Source organism: Oikopleura dioica, chromosome XSR (assembly GCF_907165135.1).
Source record: "Oikopleura dioica chromosome XSR, OKI2018_I68_1.0, whole genome shotgun sequence".
Taxonomy (NCBI): domain Eukaryota; kingdom Metazoa; phylum Chordata; class Appendicularia; order Copelata; family Oikopleuridae; genus Oikopleura; species Oikopleura dioica.
The window spans coordinates 4,315,484-4,332,608 of NC_137294.1; the positions used below are offsets into that span (position 1 = coordinate 4,315,484).

A 17,125-nucleotide genomic window follows, 5' to 3' on the forward strand; every position below is an offset into this window, starting at 1 on the left:
AAAGATCTTGGTTATTATTAATTTCATGTGATTGCTTTATTTCAGGAGGAAACGTAGATCGACATTCTGTCGTCTGCAGCAGTTAATAAGCTTGAATATTTTTTACAGAAAGCAGGAATGGAACGTTGAAAACTTTGTCAGAGATGATGAAGCCAAGTTCGTGAACATCATAGAGTTTCTCTGCGAGAGATGGTGCATTAGGAGGAGTCTAAATGACATGAAAATCAATTTATTTTATGCCTCACTTACAAGTCCCATAATGTTGTATCTGAAGTCCGCAAAGTTCATTTCGTACGTCTGCCAGGAAGTCGACGCACTAAACTCGATTTCAAAATTAGCGATTCCCCATTCGTTGTCAGTTCTTGGGGTCAAATTCATTCTGAAGTCACGGTTTGTCGCCTTCGCTTCGAATCTGATGCCAGTTTTGCCATCAAGCGAGCCGTACTCGATCTCTTTGCGTACAGATGCAAATCCTCCGTTATTTTCAGCCTTTCATAGGTTACTCTACCACATAGATTAATAGAATAAGACTATTAGACTATAGTATAAGAATAAGCTATTTAGCTAACAAAAGAACCCAGGCCTTGAGCTCGCCCCAGAAGTGAACAACTTCTCCAGATGGAATAACGTAGCCGTCTGATACTCCTCCCATAACATTGTCGTTCACGGACCTCCAGACTTCTCCTTCGGAAACACCACCCATCACATTGTCGTTGACACTTTGCCATTCAGAGGATGCGATGACTTGTCCCTCGGAAACGCCTCCCATAACATTATCATTTACAGACTGCCATTGACTCTAATTTAAATTGAATATTATGCATTTATTACTACGTATACCTGAGAAAGTACTTCTCCCTCCGACACGCCACCCATGACATTGTCATTTACTGGTCGCCATGGACTCGCATAAACGACCATAGTATTGAAAAAGACATTCGAAAGTTTCATATTTTTCTCTTTTGGTTAGAAACTAAAATGGGTTTGGCTCCTTTATATAGCTCCAGGCAGGTAGATTTTTCGAATAGGTTGAAAATTTCAAGGAATTGTTACGTAATGAGCGCATAATTTCTTGAGCTGCACCCACACCACCACGCCACCACCCACTTCTTCTTCTGAACTATTTAAACCTCTCCCAAGTAGGCATCAAAATTGGTCAGAATGCGAACAAAGATGAAACAACTGAGCGTTTGAGGGGCAAAGAATGCCAAATATATTACAACTTCTAACAGAATTTTGCTGCTTTCAAGAATGATTTCACAATCTTTTTGTCAAGTAGAACGTCCACTGGAATCGTTTGCAGGGAGCAGGACATCATGAATTTGGATTTCTTTGTTATTTTCATGGAGAAGAAACCCGGTGGAAGAGTTGTGGTTGGGTTTCCTTTGAAATCGAAATTAGCGAGTGCTCGGTTTTGCGAGAATAAGTCAGATGGGAACTCAGTAAACTGGTTGTTTGCAAGGTTTAGATTCGTAAGAGCTCGTAAGTGAGACAAGAGCTCACGAAGCTCCTCCCCGTCGGAAAGATTGTTATTCGCCAAGCTCAAAGAGGCGATCTGTTCTTTTCGAATAGTCGAGACTTCGTCGCCGTTAGTTCTCAGCCGGATGAAATTGCCAACGTGCAAGTCTTGAATGATTGACTTGAGGCCCGAAAGTTCGAGATTAGCGCAGCTAACGAACTCGCCTAGAAGAAGAAAATTAGTTCCGTGGAGTACTCTATCGAAATACCTCCGCCTTTCTTCTTCTTTCGCAAAAAGTCTGATGCCCGAGCCATTCCCTTGGTGCAATGAACAGCATTTGAAGTTTCGTCTTTGATGTCAATAATGCCACTTCGCTTGATCATACTTAGCGTTCCCATTCCCTAGAAATGCGCTTTTAGCATTTGAAAACCTCTAATTTTACTTACGCAAATTTGCATGCCGCTGCCATCCAAAAAGAATTCGAGAGCAATTTCGCCGCTGCCAGTATAGGCACCAGAAACTCCTAAGTCGGTGAATTTAGCAAGACCATCTTGATCAACGGTCACTGTAGTTTGGCCTGTTAAAACAACGCCATGGACTGAGTTAATAACATCTTTCTCACTTCTGTTCTTTTTGGCGGTCTAAATAGATGGTCACTATCAAAAATAAGGATTAATTTCAGAAGATGACGTGAAACTAACATTTATGATGCAAGGTTAGTAATCATTAGTGAATCTGCACATAGATAAAATAATTTCATGTTAGGTTTTCTAACAAGAAACATCGCAGTATTCTCAGTATCGGTATTCCGAATTCCGCATTTTTTAATTCACAAACCAAATGTTAGTCGGTTGTCCGAACTCTAACAAAAAATACCTTCGACGTGCTACATTGGCCTGTGGCATCTTGTGACTCTAGCCCCAATGCTCTGAGCATTTTACAAAAAGGCGAGTCTACAAGTTTTCTCTAAATAAGCTGTTTAAAAATTGTCTTGTACGAACCTTTCGGAATTGTTTCCTAGAAATTTCTTGAACCTGGGTATCTGCGGATACAAGCTTGACACTGATTGATAATCCGTTAACAACCACTCGCGCTCCATTTTCGTCAAGAACTTGGAGCCAAGGTTGTGTTGCGAATGTTTCGCCAATCTTCAGTTCAAGCTCGGGCTGTCGGAAAATTGACAGATCTGTTGGCATCGAAACGGTCTTTGACGACATTCCATCAAAAGGATTGAAGACATCTTCAGATCTCATGTCATCGTGTACGACATGTTCCTCTTGATCAACACCGTTGACAGAGATTTGAACAACCTCCAAGTTCAGTTTTTCCTTCATCTCAGATTTTATTGTGCACACCGTCTTTGCTTCAATTATCTTAAATAATTGATAATTGAATGAAAATTTAAAAGACTACCTTTCGCTGGAGATCATTAAGACTTTCCATATCAAGGTCATCATTGAATCCCATTGATCGTGCAGTTGGTCCTCCCATAGACGCCATGGATCCAACTTCGAATGTTAACTTCGCAGCATTGGAGCCAATGCTTCTTCTACGGCGAGTAGATGACTGACCGATATTGACCACTTTGACGTTCTTGTCTGAAACTCCAAGAATAGACGCAAGAATAGGACCCAGTGATTTCTGCGAATAAAGTTCTTCCGGCGTCATTTCCATGACTGTGTCCATATTGATGATCAGTGTTTGAGAAGTTTTCAAAACGAGATCTGAAATAAAGATGAGCCTTTTAAACTGAAAAGTAACTTTACCTTCGTTGCCCCGAATGGCCAAATGAAGAGTCATAGCATTTCTGTCGAAGTAGTTCGCTCCGTGTTGAAGTAAAACACCGTCGTCAATGTTAGGAATGAATCTTGGATCGGGGAACATGTACGTGAAACTGCCTCCCTTATCTAGCTGCGCATTGGTGGGTCGCACAAGCATACCGCCTCGATAGACTTCTATGCGCTGCATTCTGCCAACAAAGAGAGAAATTGTTATGAAATCATCATCATCTGCCATTGGCATAATAATGCGATTAGTAAGAGGCAAAGTTCCTGTGAAAGCGACTTCGTAATGATGATCAGCAGCGAGAATCGTGTGGTAAAGACTAGGCCTGTCCACTGAAGCGTATCCGTGGTCACCCTTGTAAGATCCAGGACCATTGATCAAATCAATGTAGCCAGTATCGGATCTTACTCCTAGTGGGCCAATTCTACGATCAGTAGTGTCTTTGTCAAGAGACTCAAAAACAACGAGCTCGTGCTTGATTCCAGCGCAAATATCCAAAAGCCACGAATCATCACGAATACAACTTCCATCGCGAATAATACCCTTATTTGGTGCCCACAAAGTAACATCTTTTTCGTGCCGTCGTCTTCAGTCAGCATGGAGAATGGAATTCGATAGTCGCCCAGACCTCTTCTGGGATCTCCATTCCACTCAAAGTCGGACTGAGCAACCATTGTTACTGGGAAACCACGGCCACTTGTGCTTCCGTCGTCATAGATCAGTACTTTTTTGCCTCCATCACAGTCCATGTCTCCGCATTGCATTTTTTCCTCGCTCATAATCGAAAGAATATTCGGGCGGTGGATGAAAAAACGATTTGTATCTGTGACTTCGATCATAGCATTTCGCTCCATAACGATCGGATGCATGTACTCAGCCATATCCGGGTTGGTTCGAACTGCAATGTTACTGACGCCGCATCTGCTACCAAAAGAGGCAAAAACATTGTCATTAACACACGAGCTTCCGACAATTTGAGGATGGTTCTGAACAAAGTTCCAAGTTTCAAGTGGCGCTCTGGTCTTCGATCCAATAATATTAGTTATCATGAATCCAGTAAAGCCTCCATTATGACGAGGCGCTCTTAGGAGAGAAGTTTTGTCGAAATATGGAATGACACCAGGAGTCAATTGTGCCATATTTGATGAGCAGTCAAAGCTGTCCGACATTCCTCCGATGAGCGAATTTCGGATTTTGGCAGACTTATAAATCAATTCATGTTCTGTTGGTTCTGGATCAATAATGATTGGCAAGATACCGATAGGATTATCAAATGTAATAACGCCCTCGATAATTAAACTTGATGGTGACTGGAGATAGAAGCCGTAGTCATAATTGCGGTACGAAGCTATGTTTGTCACAAGTGAACAATCTTCGCGGGACAAAAGCCAAATAACGACTCCGTTGTGGGTACCATGAGCGTGATTCAATCTCGACTGATCAATAGTAACATTTCTATTGGGGCAACCAACCGATTGCTCGCCGGCGGGACAGGCATCACCTCGAAGACGAATACCAAAGCCCTCCACGCCAGCAACACGGTTAGACTCAAAAACGATAGTACTCAAAGCGTCGTCAAGTCTAATACCGGAAGCGTAGGCTCCCTCAAAGCGAGTCCCATCAAGATCAGCACCACCTTCAGTAGCCAAAAGTCCATTTAACGTGTTTATGACCATATTTCCTCTGAGAATGTTGCCTTGGCCGGCACCAGCAACTCGAATAGCGTCGTTAATAGTTCGATGTAAGATGTTGTTTTCCACAAGCACATTGAAGCTGTTAATAATACCAATAGCTGTGACAAAACTATCGCGGAAAGCACAGTTGGAAACTCTTGAAACCTCGGTTGTTCCATAAAAAGCAACGGCGTACCTCGGATCAGGTGTATCGGTATATCCGAACTGACCAAAATTCACAAACTCAATATTTGATAAAATGGCTTTTGTTCGTCCAGCGTTGTTTTCATTTTTGTTGACAAGAAGACGAGCGCCGAATTTCTCTTGATTATTTTCAGCAATGAATTTGATATTTCTATTGAGCAGACCGACTTCAGCGGAGACGGTAAAATCGATCCCATCATATTGAGAAGCGGAAGCATCATGGAAATGAGCAAGTGGCGATGCCAACTCAATTTTGTTTCCGTGAACTGACTGAATAACGCACTCTTCTGATTCACTTCCATCGAAGCTCGTGGAGGCAATGACAATTTCATCGCCTTCACTCCAAGTTACAGAACGATCAACAACGATGGAAGTCATTCCAGCAGAGGCGGGTTCAAGAAGTTGAGCCTGTGCCATAGCTTGACAACCGTATATTTCCGCGATTCCATAAACAACAAATGCCTTCTTTCCAACAGCTGGGATTTTGTTCTTGATGAAAACTTCGTTGTTGACATTACTCCTAATATTGAACTCGATCGAGTGCCCACAAGGGAACGGCGACTGCTCAGTACCAATTATGAGTTTGCCGTTTACAACTACATTGTCGACATTGATTGTATAGTCAAGATCTGGCATGAACTCTAATGTTCCATCAATTATCAGATCCTCAGCGAAAATCGTTGCATTATCAAGAAAGACATGTCGATCCACCGGAATATGAATATTCCCGCCGTCAGCAGTTGGACTTCGCCAGCAATCTGGGTCGCTGAAGACACACGTCTGTTGGTTCATGAACATTTCCTGTTTTGATAGGATAACTTCCTCGGCAGAGTCGTCTTGCTTGTTCTTGACCTCAAACTCAACATGAACTGTTCGCCCGACAAGTTCTGTTGGAGCAATAGATCCAGAACGCTGCTGGCCACGTCCAGAAATAACAAAAGCCACTTCGCCGGTTGCTGTGTCAACACTAGTATCAAGATTGTCCGATTCTTCTGAGAGTACATCGGCAAAGTTTGTCGCCATTCTCTCGGAAACTTGAAGATGTTCAATCTTGTCCGTAAAAGCACGTTTCATGATGACATGATCGTCTTCTTGAAAGTAATAGAAATCGGCGACGAAAGAAAGGTTTGAAAGCGCGTTAAATCCCTCGAAAACATATTCATGGTCTTCTCCCTCAAGAACCATTCCAGTGTAGCCTCTTGGGTGAACGATGCGTAGGCTTCTCCAGGGAGTCAGCGAACTACCATATTTATTTCGAACGATAAAATTGGCCCCGTTGAGGAATTGTGGTGCAAGTTCGTTCATACCAAATTTCTTCAATTTAACACTGGCATCACAAATGGTGGCATTTACTTCTCCAAAATTGAATTCGTTTAAGCCAGAGGAGTCACATTTATCCGGAGGGAGAATTCCAGACTCTGTAAGCAAATGAACTTCTTCGTTGCGACCAGTAAGTGTACCGTCTAAGTCGTGGAAATCGTATTCATGCTCCCAAGCAAAAGTGACCTTTCTTGGCGAGTTGTGCCACTCGATATTGCTGAACTGCGCTTGATTTGCACAGTCAGTTCTATACGCTCGGTAGCATGGATTGATTGCAATACATGTTTCATTGAAGTTAAAGAATTTGAGGCCGTCAACGGTAAATGCGCCGAGTTTCCATGGAGTCTCTAGACCCGCTTTTTGCTTATAGCATTCTTTTGTCATAATGTTTGATTTTCCAATAATAACGGAATCCTTAATCAATAGACCTTCATCTCCAAAGACATCTAATTTTGTTTCCATAAACGACAGATCGGCGAGTTTGTTATCTGCAGCAATGAAGTCAATGAATTGAGTGGCAGTGACGAAAACACCTTCAGCGCCACGTTTATTACCCCAAGCTGTGAATCTTCTGAACTTAGCCGGTTCGAAGAACATTTTGGGATCCAAGGAACAGTCTCCGCCTGGCACAGGAGTGAAAATTGGATAGAGCCAAAGTCCAAATAACCCGTTCGAATGCGCTACATTGTCATCGAATCGACCTAGAGGCACTTTTTGTGGACAGTAAGTTCTTGTGAAGCTCGGTCCAGTTGGCCTCTTTGGTGGGTTCATCCAGAAACCATTGTGACTTCCACCAACAGCATGATTGCCGACCCATTCATTATTCGGATTGGTCATCCAAAAGCCAGATGCCCAAATGTCGGTCGAGAGAAGTGATGTTGACGTTCGAATACCAATCGCCAAATTGTTGTAAATTCTGTTTTCTGTTTCAATACCGTCCTCGATGAAGAAACCATGTCCCTTGACATGGAAAGCAGTGTTGCGTTGAGCAAGAAGACGATGTACTCCGTGGAATGTAAGCGCTCGATTAAATGTGTGATGAATGGCACAGTCCTTGACGAAGGATTGTTGCTGATCGCCGACAAGATGGAAGTGCACCGGGTATCTTCCGAGTTCAAAAGCTTGGCCGGCGTTAAAAACCTCGACATTTGACATGCGAACTTGTTTAGTTCCTGGACCAAAATGAAGTGTGGATCCAAACTCGTCTGAACCTACTTCTTCTCCAAAGCGGCCTTGGAAACAGGTCTGAATTTCGAACATATTATCTTCGGCTTCGATCTCGCATGATTGAATTTCTTGGGCCCATGAGGTGTCCATATTTCCAGAAATGCGGACATTTCTCGTCAAAAGACCTACTTCAGCTCTCATGTCAAGAGTCTTGCCGCCCCATTCTGAAATTTCACCCAAATGTCTGTGCGCAACTTCTCGGTCCAATTTGATCATGTTCGACCTTTCATCAATTTTCACGATAGAGAACATTTCATTCTCATCAACAGTGTCGATTCCACCAGTAGAAGCAATAACTATCTCCCCACCGATTGGCCAATCACTGATATCGTCTTTAAGTTTTATCCAGGTAGTTCCGGGGACAATAGTCTCAACCAGCTGAGTCCAAGGGTTGGCAATAGGTCGTCCGTGCATCTCCAAGGATCCATCGTGAATAGCCATAAATTTTGCTCCGTAGAGTGGAAGCCGTGCACTACGGCGATGGCCATATAGCTCGATATGAGCTTCTTTCATAAAAGGAGAGTTTTCGCTTCCTATTTGGACATGACCGCCGTTCGTAACAAGAATGTAATGAGCGCGGAGAGTAAGATCTTTCTCGCGATCAAAGTGGAGGGTTCCTCCATTGACTATCAAAACCAGAAGTAATGGAGTAGATGTGTCTAGCAAAAGATCAGAGCCATCCATGATTTCAACGATTTCACCATCTTGTGGCATGCATTCGGTTAAATCTTGATCTTCTTGGCATCCCCAGCTAGCTGGATTAGACCATTCATTGACATACCAGTATTGGACCAAATCATTTTGTTTGCCGAGAGCAGCAACATTAACTGTAACAGGGAGAACTTCCGACTTAGATGCAGCAGATGTGACGCAAACAATTTGATCAGAGTTTACTGAGGCGATTTCGCACTCATACTCACCGAAGTGCACAGTGACTGGCTCTTCGAAATTATTACCGTGAATAGTAACTTCTGTTCCACCAGTGGTTTGACCTCTACTTGGTGTTATTTCGAAAACGTTTGGAGTTCTGTCGTTTCGATATTTATATTTTGTACGAGTACTGTCTTCTAAGAACCCGTTTCGAACAATCACTGTGCACGAATCCGAGCTTGACATAGCAGGTGTTTCGCAAACATACAGTTGACTCTCACCAGATTCTAGGCTGATAAACTCGCAAGGATTTCCACACAAGTCAATTTCGGATGATTCCGTAAGTCCTGTCCCAGAAATAGTCAATCGCTGCCCTCCACCAATACTTCCAGAAATAGGAGCGAAGTTAGATACATCGAGGTTAAAGTTAACAACAACAGTAGTTTTACCATGGCCAAACAAGTCATCGAAAATTTCAACGATATGATCCCCAGCAGCAGCAAATGGAGCACGACACTTTACAACAGTTTTGTCGCATTCCACAATTTCGCAATCACTACCACCGAGCATTATCTGCGGATTCTTGTTCGTACATCTGAAATTGCTTCCAGTGATCTGAAGAAGATCTCCACCCGAGATGCTTTTGTTTGGTGAGCAACTTGTGACAACAGGGGAGAGTGACCGGCGGTAGGTGTACTGAATAGGAGGCCAGTTTACGATGCCGTCTTCGGCAACCATGGTAAGACGAATTGATGCAACATTGAGATCGGCATCATCCGAATTCTTTAGTTTCGGAATTGTGAGAACCAGTTCGTCTGAAGTAGATGAAATAATCTGAGTCGTTTCACGAATGATTCCAACATTGTCCCAGCTAACACGCATTGTTGATTTTTCGCCGAAACCGAGACCTCGAATCGTAACCGTATTGCCACCATAAACCGAACCACTTGAAGGAGAAATCTCTTTAATTTCTGGATTGAGGGTAACCAAACTATTCGAGCGATCTGTACTTCCGGCAAGACCATAAACAGACGAAAGAAGATTCGGAAAGTACTCACCGGCGGGTACTCTTGTTGCTTCACAAACAACTTTTACAGATGAGACTTCGACGTTATCGCATGCAAAATCACCGATTCCAATAATCACTGCGCCGTCGAAACCTTTTCCAAAGATTGTGATTTCGTTACCATCTCGAGTTACACTGTCAATCATCGGAGTTCTTTGCTCATCATAGTGATAGACGAGGTCTTCTACTGTCGCAATAGGATCTCCCTTGTACGTCACAGTAACAAGTGTTCTTCCATCAATCTCGTCTCCACTTGGAAATGGAACAATCACCATAATTCCCCCGTAAAGAACGGATAGAATTCTAGCCTCTGTGTTTCCAAACAAAACTCTTAGATCTTCAGTGTCAGCTGCAAAATCAAGTGCTTCTCCTCTTACTTCAATCACTTGGCCACCAAACATTGATCCCGATCGTGGTTTCAAACTCTTAGCAGTAGGAACAACTGTAATACACTGATCCACACTTGATCGAATGATTACTCCTCCAACGCGCGAAATATCAATGTTCAATCCACAAAGATCACCAGGGGGCATAGAAAATTCGTGTTCGAGCTGGCATGTGATTACAGACGATTTTTTCGAGCTTCTTGAGAGTGTTTCGAGTTCAAAATCATCCATGTCAGGGTCGTTTTGGTTAATATCCAAGTTGCAGTTGTATCCACCAATGCTGATCGTCATGCAGTTTATGTGTTCGATCAAACCTGACGCTTCTATCTTTACAATACCGCCCGGTCGAAGGACTTTTGGGCTCATTGACTCGACAACTGGAGTTTGGTCAAAACTGAAGCTGTGACTGACGATGTCTTTGCTGAATGTCGACACTGTCAAAACATCGCTCGATAATTCATTGCAGCTATCTTTGGAAGTGGAGAACACAAGGTCGATAAGCTTGTGTTCAGCAATTTGGTCCCCAATAAAAACTGTCACTTCGGACTCCTCATTAGATGACTGCTCTTCAACGATGATAGTGCCGGTCAATGCGAGACTTTCTGAGCTTTCGATAAAACCTGAAGAGTAAAAGTACGTTCCCGGAGTGAGAAAATCGAAACTCCACTCGCCAGACTCGCCAACGAATTTTGGCGATTGGAAACCAACTCCGTTGTATTCGACTCTGCCTTCTGATGCAGTCTGTTGAATTCGGAACTTTGGAGTCTCATTTCCAGTTAGTTTTAAGTTCCATCGCCATGTAACTCGCTCGCCAAGCGCAATCACAAGAGATCGTGGAGTCCATGAAGCCATTGGCATTCCAGCAATAGTGGCCACGCCATTTTCAACAATATGTTCTTTGACACCACTTTGTGTCTCACAAAGAATAGTATTTGACGAAACGCTCTTGATGGTGCAGTCGGTTTCGCCAATTTTAACTTCTGTTTTGCCTTCCGCAAAACCAAAACCCTTGATTGTAAGAAGAGCTCCACCAGCAATACTCGATACTTTTGGGAGAACAGAACTGACTTCAAGAACGTAGCTTAGATCTTTTGAGTTCTCGGAGTTTCCGTTTTCGTTAACAATGATGACTTCATGTGTGCCTATTTCATTGCTTGGAGCGAGAACAACTATTTCAGAATCATCAAATTCAACGATTTCGGCTTCTCTATCTCCAACGAAAACCTTTTCGACATTTCCGAATCTCGATCCAACTAAAACCATTCGCTCTCCCCCAGCAACACCAACAGAATCTCGAGAAATGTCAGCAATTGAAGCAGAGATATTCTCAGCAGATGATACACTCAATTCAGTATCGTCTCCATTAATCTCAATCGCATAAGTTCCGGCATCCAGAGCAGGAGCTCGACATTGGATTTTTGAAAACTCAACGAGAACATGTTCACAGGGTTGGCCATTTATTCTGACTTCTGTTTCATCATTGAGGCCGGCACCTTCTACTGTCAAGACTCCTCCTCCTCCGACGCCAATAACTTGAGGAGACACACTGTTTAGTACAGATTTAACAGTAACGAAGAACTCCCCAGCAGAGTACCCGAACTGTTCACTGTATGCTCGGACACGAACTTTTCCCGAAACTTCAGGGAGATTGAAAATAATCTCTTCGTCAGATACGCTAATAAGTGGCGACGCTGATCCTCCCACGATTATCTGTGTATTCTTGTTGAAATTTGTTCCCGTTATTTTGTAAGATCCGTCTTCTAATTTATCCAAACTAGCGATAGTCATTGTTTGCTTCTCCAACCAGGCGTAGTCACAATCAATCGATGTTCTTGGGAAGCATACGGCAGAAACTCCAGCGACACTAATATCGAATTTTGGCTGTGGCGAAATCTGACGAACGTAATCGCCATTTAGGAATGGTATTCGTAGACCACCATCGTTAACGGTTATCGACCTTGTTCGAATACTCATACCAGTAACGGCAACATTGTCAAGCTCGATTTGTTCTTTGTCGCCAGATGAGTTCCAGATAATAACCCAACTATAGCCGTCCATGCATGTTCCAAACTTTTTGACCGTAGCAGCACCAAACTCGTGCCCAAAAACAGCAGTAAGTCGTTGTTTCAGGTGATTTGCAGTCCACCCAACTCCAGCGGAAAGAATTTTGTTCTTGTACTTGAGATCGAAGTTTCCATCTACTCCAGGACTTACTTTTGATCGTCGGTCAACTGTTGCAGAGAATCCGGAAAAGGTGTACAGATGTGTCAATGGGTTTTTGATCATTTCGAATTTGACTGGATCAACAAGTTTGATGAGAGGAATATCAAGCCCGCAATCGTTGGTCTCAAAGAAGAGGCGAAGTGTTGGACGACCGGATACGTTTGTCCACTCAGCGCGGATTTTCGGAATGTAACCACTTGGACGTGCGCCGATTTCACTCTGCTCGACATGGAAATGGCCTTCGACCTTACCAATTACAAATTCATCAATGTAAGCGGTCTTCTCATTTTGATTGTTCGCAGTGAAATCGAGTTGTTTTAAGAGAATAACGGAGTTAGAACCCACTTTCCTCTTCAGGAACTGATCATTGTTGATGAATTCTGTAATAATATTCCAGCATCTGTATTTCCACGTGTCTGTATGATCGAGCCCAAAAGAATAGCTTCTTACACCCTTCCAATTGGAAGCTTCCATAGTTAATTGAATTTTATCACCAATGGCTCCTTTGTACGCAAAGCAAATGTTCGGATTCAGATTCAAGTCAATGGGTGCGACATCAGAGTATCTTCGCGCATCGAAGAACTTAAGACGCTGAGTATTGAGCGCAACTGCTTTAGAACCACAGTAAGGCTCTGATTCTGACGTATACCAGTTCCATGGATAGACCGAATTTTTTTCGCCGCCATTTCGAAATGCCTCTCGAATGTTTCCAGTATCTGCACATTCATTTTTAGAGAGAAGGTTCAGCTCTCGAGAAATTTGCTCCTCGCTACTTGTTGGCGTCAATGTATTTGTTCGACGGCCATCTAGCTCGAGTACAAAGCTGATTTCATCAGGAGAAGACTGATCGAAAGAAATATCTTGGACTTCTTGTTGTGCGAAATCTTTGATTTCAATTTCTTGCGTCTCAAACACATAGTCGAATGTTGACTGTTTGTCGCCTTCAGCAGAGTGGAAAAGCGCGCCAATGTTGACGAAACCAGAGCTCCATTTGGTATGAATGGCTTCAGCTCGTAAATAAATGGGCTCTCCTTCTTCTAAGAAAATTTTCGACATTATTCCCTGTTTGAATGAGCCATGGAAGTCCCTTGGACTTTGTGAGTTCTTAATGAGCGAAACGAGATCAGCATTGGAGCTACACGCGTTTGAAGAAACAAATAGTCTTCCTTCATCGCTAGCAGCCACTTGGAAGGAGTAGAAACCACTTTCCTTAGGTACAAAGACGCCTTCCAAATGAACCGTAAACTCTTGTGCGTCTTGTTCATACATTGAAGAGTCAACGTCAACAAAACTCGGCGTTCTTATGAGATGGTCCCAGACATCAGATTGCGCGATGTCCCAGACTTTAGCTACAAACCCTTTCTGTCCTGGATAACCGCACTCATCGTGAACTGGTGCTTTTGGAGCTGCCAAGACGACGCTATCTTTGCGAATGTCCGTAATTGTTGCCTTTTCGCCACCAATTGTTACTGAGGTCATTTCCTCACTGAAAGGGCCTCCTGCAATTGTGATCATGTTTCCTCCGATGAGTCCACCACTTCTCTTCGAAATATTATCAACTCTTGGTGTCAACTGAAAATTGAATATTTGTACATCGTTGCCCACAGCTGTATACAGGTCCGTTTTAGAGGTACTTTCTCCGTTGAATGTCGTCGAAAAGGTGACATTGACATTTCCAACGTAGGAGGTCTTGATCTTGCACCGGATGAAACCATCGTTGAAACTGGTCAAGGAAATTGAAGGAGAGCCTTCGATATCGTCAAGCTCGCAAATTCCAACGTTTCGTCCAAGAGCATCGACAAACCTAGGTTGGCTTCGAAGATAATTTTCACCTTCTTCTACACTGCCTGTTTGAGAGCACTCTTCATCCTCATCTAATGCGCAACGATCTTGCAGATATGCGTCGGTAAAGATTCTTCCTTTGATTGTTATAATATCTCCATTGGATCCATAATTAGCCGGTTCAATTTCTTTGATCAAGGGGACAAAGTTCGAGAGAGCCTGGACCTTACAAATACGACACGGTTTTCCAAATCCGTTCTCACCGATTTCACGGCCGTTTGTGAAAACCTTCAGAAAATAACTTCCATCGGATGGAAACTCCTCTGTAGTGCATACAATCTGGCTGTCTTTTTTGGGGTCGAGATAAATATTTTGCCAGTTAATTCTTTAAATTTGACCTCCATCTTAATTTTATGCTGGATATTATTTCGACCCGCTTCCTGTAGTGTAGTATCTAATAACATTGCATCTGACTTCATCTCGTCCAGAATTAAAAGTGACTGCGTATTGAGTTTGGTCATACTGCGTCGCTCGCGCTAGCTTCTTCGAAGCTTCGCTCATTCCTTCGAGCTCTTCGTCCGTAATTGGAGCCGTCTTTTGAGCTAGGTTGCAACCCTCGATAGTTATAAGTACTCCGGCTTGTCTACTAATGCGAGCAGGTCGGACAAGATCGATAACTGGTCTATTGTTGAAGCAGTTGCCGGAAGAGGAGGCGAACGAGACATCTTCTTCCATCCGAAATCCTCCGTCTTCTTCTTCCTCTTCCTCGGCCCAATACGTGATGTCTTCGACAACATCATCGACAACAAGCTGATAGCGTCCAGGACTGGGCCATTGTTTTATATTGCATCTAACTTCCTTTTTTCCTTTACTAAATCAAATGGTATTAAAACTTTACTATCGATGTAGAACTACTGTCTACCTCAGTAATACTCTCTACCAGGTAAATTCCTGACTTACCTGAAAATATTGCACTTGACATCTTCCAACGTTTCAGATCGAAAGACAACCTCATCCACTCTCGGCAAATTCGCGCCATAGATGGTCAGAATTCCGCTGCCGCCGTAAATGGGATAGATCCCTTCAATGGGGCTCCCATAGTAGCTGGAGACTAGAAATGAAAGTAAGAAGAATATGTTCTCTGAATTCTGAAAAAACATGTATGGACAGCATTCTATTACGCTCCTGGCGACGAAGACAAACTAATTGCAGTGCTGAATCACGCTCCACCTCCACCACCTAGAGAAGACTCACTCAATTACTAAAGATGGCTTACGGCGCTTTCTAAGATCTTAAACAATCTTGTTGAGAACTTCGTCGAAGCTTCTTGAAATATTGATAATACTTATGCATCTGTTTATGTTAGAAAATCATCAGTTATAAATATGGGCGCAATGTTTAACAAATATTGTTGAAATCGGTTTCAAAGAATCATCAAGCGCCAAACAATTTAATAATTTGGCATTTAATTCAAGATTTTAAATTTAAATTTCACATTAAAACTAGAGATAGCTAATTTTATAGCCTCTGTAGGGCGGTATCAAGTACTTGGATCGATTACAGTCTAGTTAGGCGGGAGGCCGTACTGCGCTGATTCCACTCAACTTCCGCCCTTGGCAGAGGGTGACCCGGTCATTCGCCAGCAGGAGACCATTGTGACCCTGTTCTCGCCACGATCGAGTCTTCACGCAAAGTTTAAAGATAAACCCTTATCTTTTTATTATTTATTGCTTATCCCAAAACTATCGCTTTCTAAAAATTATTCAGAAACAATTTCGTATCCATTGCAATATGGGGCGTGAGACCACTTTTATTTGAGGCAAGGGAAAGCATGAGGAGGCGTAGATGTCCCATAAAGATTCGAAATGAGAAAATTGGACTTTATTGCAGCTAGAGCAGCAGCCAGCTGGAACAATTGTCCGTTCTGATCACGGAAGGACGGAACCTACTAGACCGTTTCGACCAACCGTCAAATTTACGCTAGAAAGTCAAGCAAACGGTACTTTCGCTCTTTCATCTAATCGGGTCGAATTGTAAAAGAATATGTCTTAATTAACACTTTTTACTATAGGTTTAATGCATTTTTACTAATTTAAATAAAAAACAAACACATAAAAAGTAATACAAGATTTTTTTTTTCGGAATTTTCATATCCTAGAGAAACAGTAGTGCTTGGGATAAAATAATCTTGCGTCAGTGTATTTAAAAATGAGGACTAAGATTGGAGAGATGGAAATTAATTTCCGCCGAATCGACCAGTTTAGTCTTGCTTATCAGTGCTAATCAATCTTACCAGCTAAAAAGCTGCTTTGTAGTAGAGCAGCGAAAAGCCAGCTCATCTCTCTACTGGGCGGCGTCTCTCACTGCGTGCCCCTTAGACCGACGCCAGAGCTGCATCAGAAGCCTAGACCGGTGCTTCCTTTCGAAGCAAATAATCTAACATCCATTGAGCCAGCTGCGGTTTCCTCAGAGATAAATTTTATAACTAATTGTCATTACTAATCGACTAAGTAGTTACTGAGTTAACTAGCGTAGAATCGACAATTCCAACACATGAAACTTTGATCGACGATGAGAATCTGGCTAAACACATGATCACTAAACTTTGAACAAGCAACAAGTATGGAAAATAGAGGCACTCTTGATGAAAAACCTATTGACGCTATTATACACGCTATATGTAGATATTATCTAAGACCGGGTATTTTTTATTTTGACTGACTTTGGCTAAGACGTCTGGATTTGATCTTCGAGGGCGCACGGCGACCCTGTCCGGTTATTCTCAACATGCGCGATTGGCTGCGCGCGATCTGGGAATTTTCCCACAGGGATGAAGACGTCGGAGTGAGGACGTCCTCTGTCGCGATGCGGATCCTAAATTTCGTCAGACTCGTGATGGCGACTTTGCTTCAATTATATACCGTTATCAAATTCACTGATATTCACAAGTAAAACTAGAAAAGTAAAAACCATAAAGATAAGAGTTCTTCTGGATAGTTTCAGGAAGGTATGAATACAAGGCTAGGATAATCTCCTCGATTGCTGGACAATTAGAGCATTTAGGACAACTAGAGACTTATTTTTTCCTCTTTCTATGAGCAATCTACGCTGCGGATGAAACCCGTCGTGA

The 17,125-nt window shown here is 42.7% G+C and overlaps 2 protein-coding genes across 2 annotated transcripts; both read right to left on the minus strand.

Annotated features, from left to right (window-relative positions):
• Nucleotides 1-23: 23 nt before the first annotated feature.
• Nucleotides 24-974, minus strand: LOC145708091 (uncharacterized). The gene is made up of 4 exons (XM_081785712.1): nucleotides 841-974; nucleotides 582-799; nucleotides 250-487; nucleotides 24-208 (listed from the first exon to the last, which is right to left on the minus strand). Exons 1-4 carry the CDS (start codon nucleotides 949-951, stop codon nucleotides 83-85), a joined length of 693 nt encoding a protein of 230 aa, XP_081641838.1. The 5' UTR covers nucleotides 952-974; the 3' UTR covers nucleotides 24-82.
• A 251-nt stretch (nucleotides 975-1,225) lies between these two features.
• Nucleotides 1,226-16,348, minus strand: LOC145708874 (fibrocystin-L-like). Its single transcript, XM_081786573.1, has 11 exons — nucleotides 16,289-16,348; nucleotides 14,956-15,106; nucleotides 14,429-14,866; nucleotides 3,812-14,380; nucleotides 3,226-3,767; nucleotides 2,873-3,183; nucleotides 2,461-2,832; nucleotides 2,336-2,425; nucleotides 1,906-2,100; nucleotides 1,728-1,860; nucleotides 1,226-1,683 (listed from the first exon to the last, which is right to left on the minus strand). The coding sequence occupies exons 1-11, from the start codon at nucleotides 16,332-16,334 to the stop codon at nucleotides 1,226-1,228; spliced, it is 13,305 nt and encodes a 4,434-aa protein (XP_081642699.1). The 5' UTR covers nucleotides 16,335-16,348.
• Between the last annotated feature and the right edge of the window lie 777 nt (nucleotides 16,349-17,125).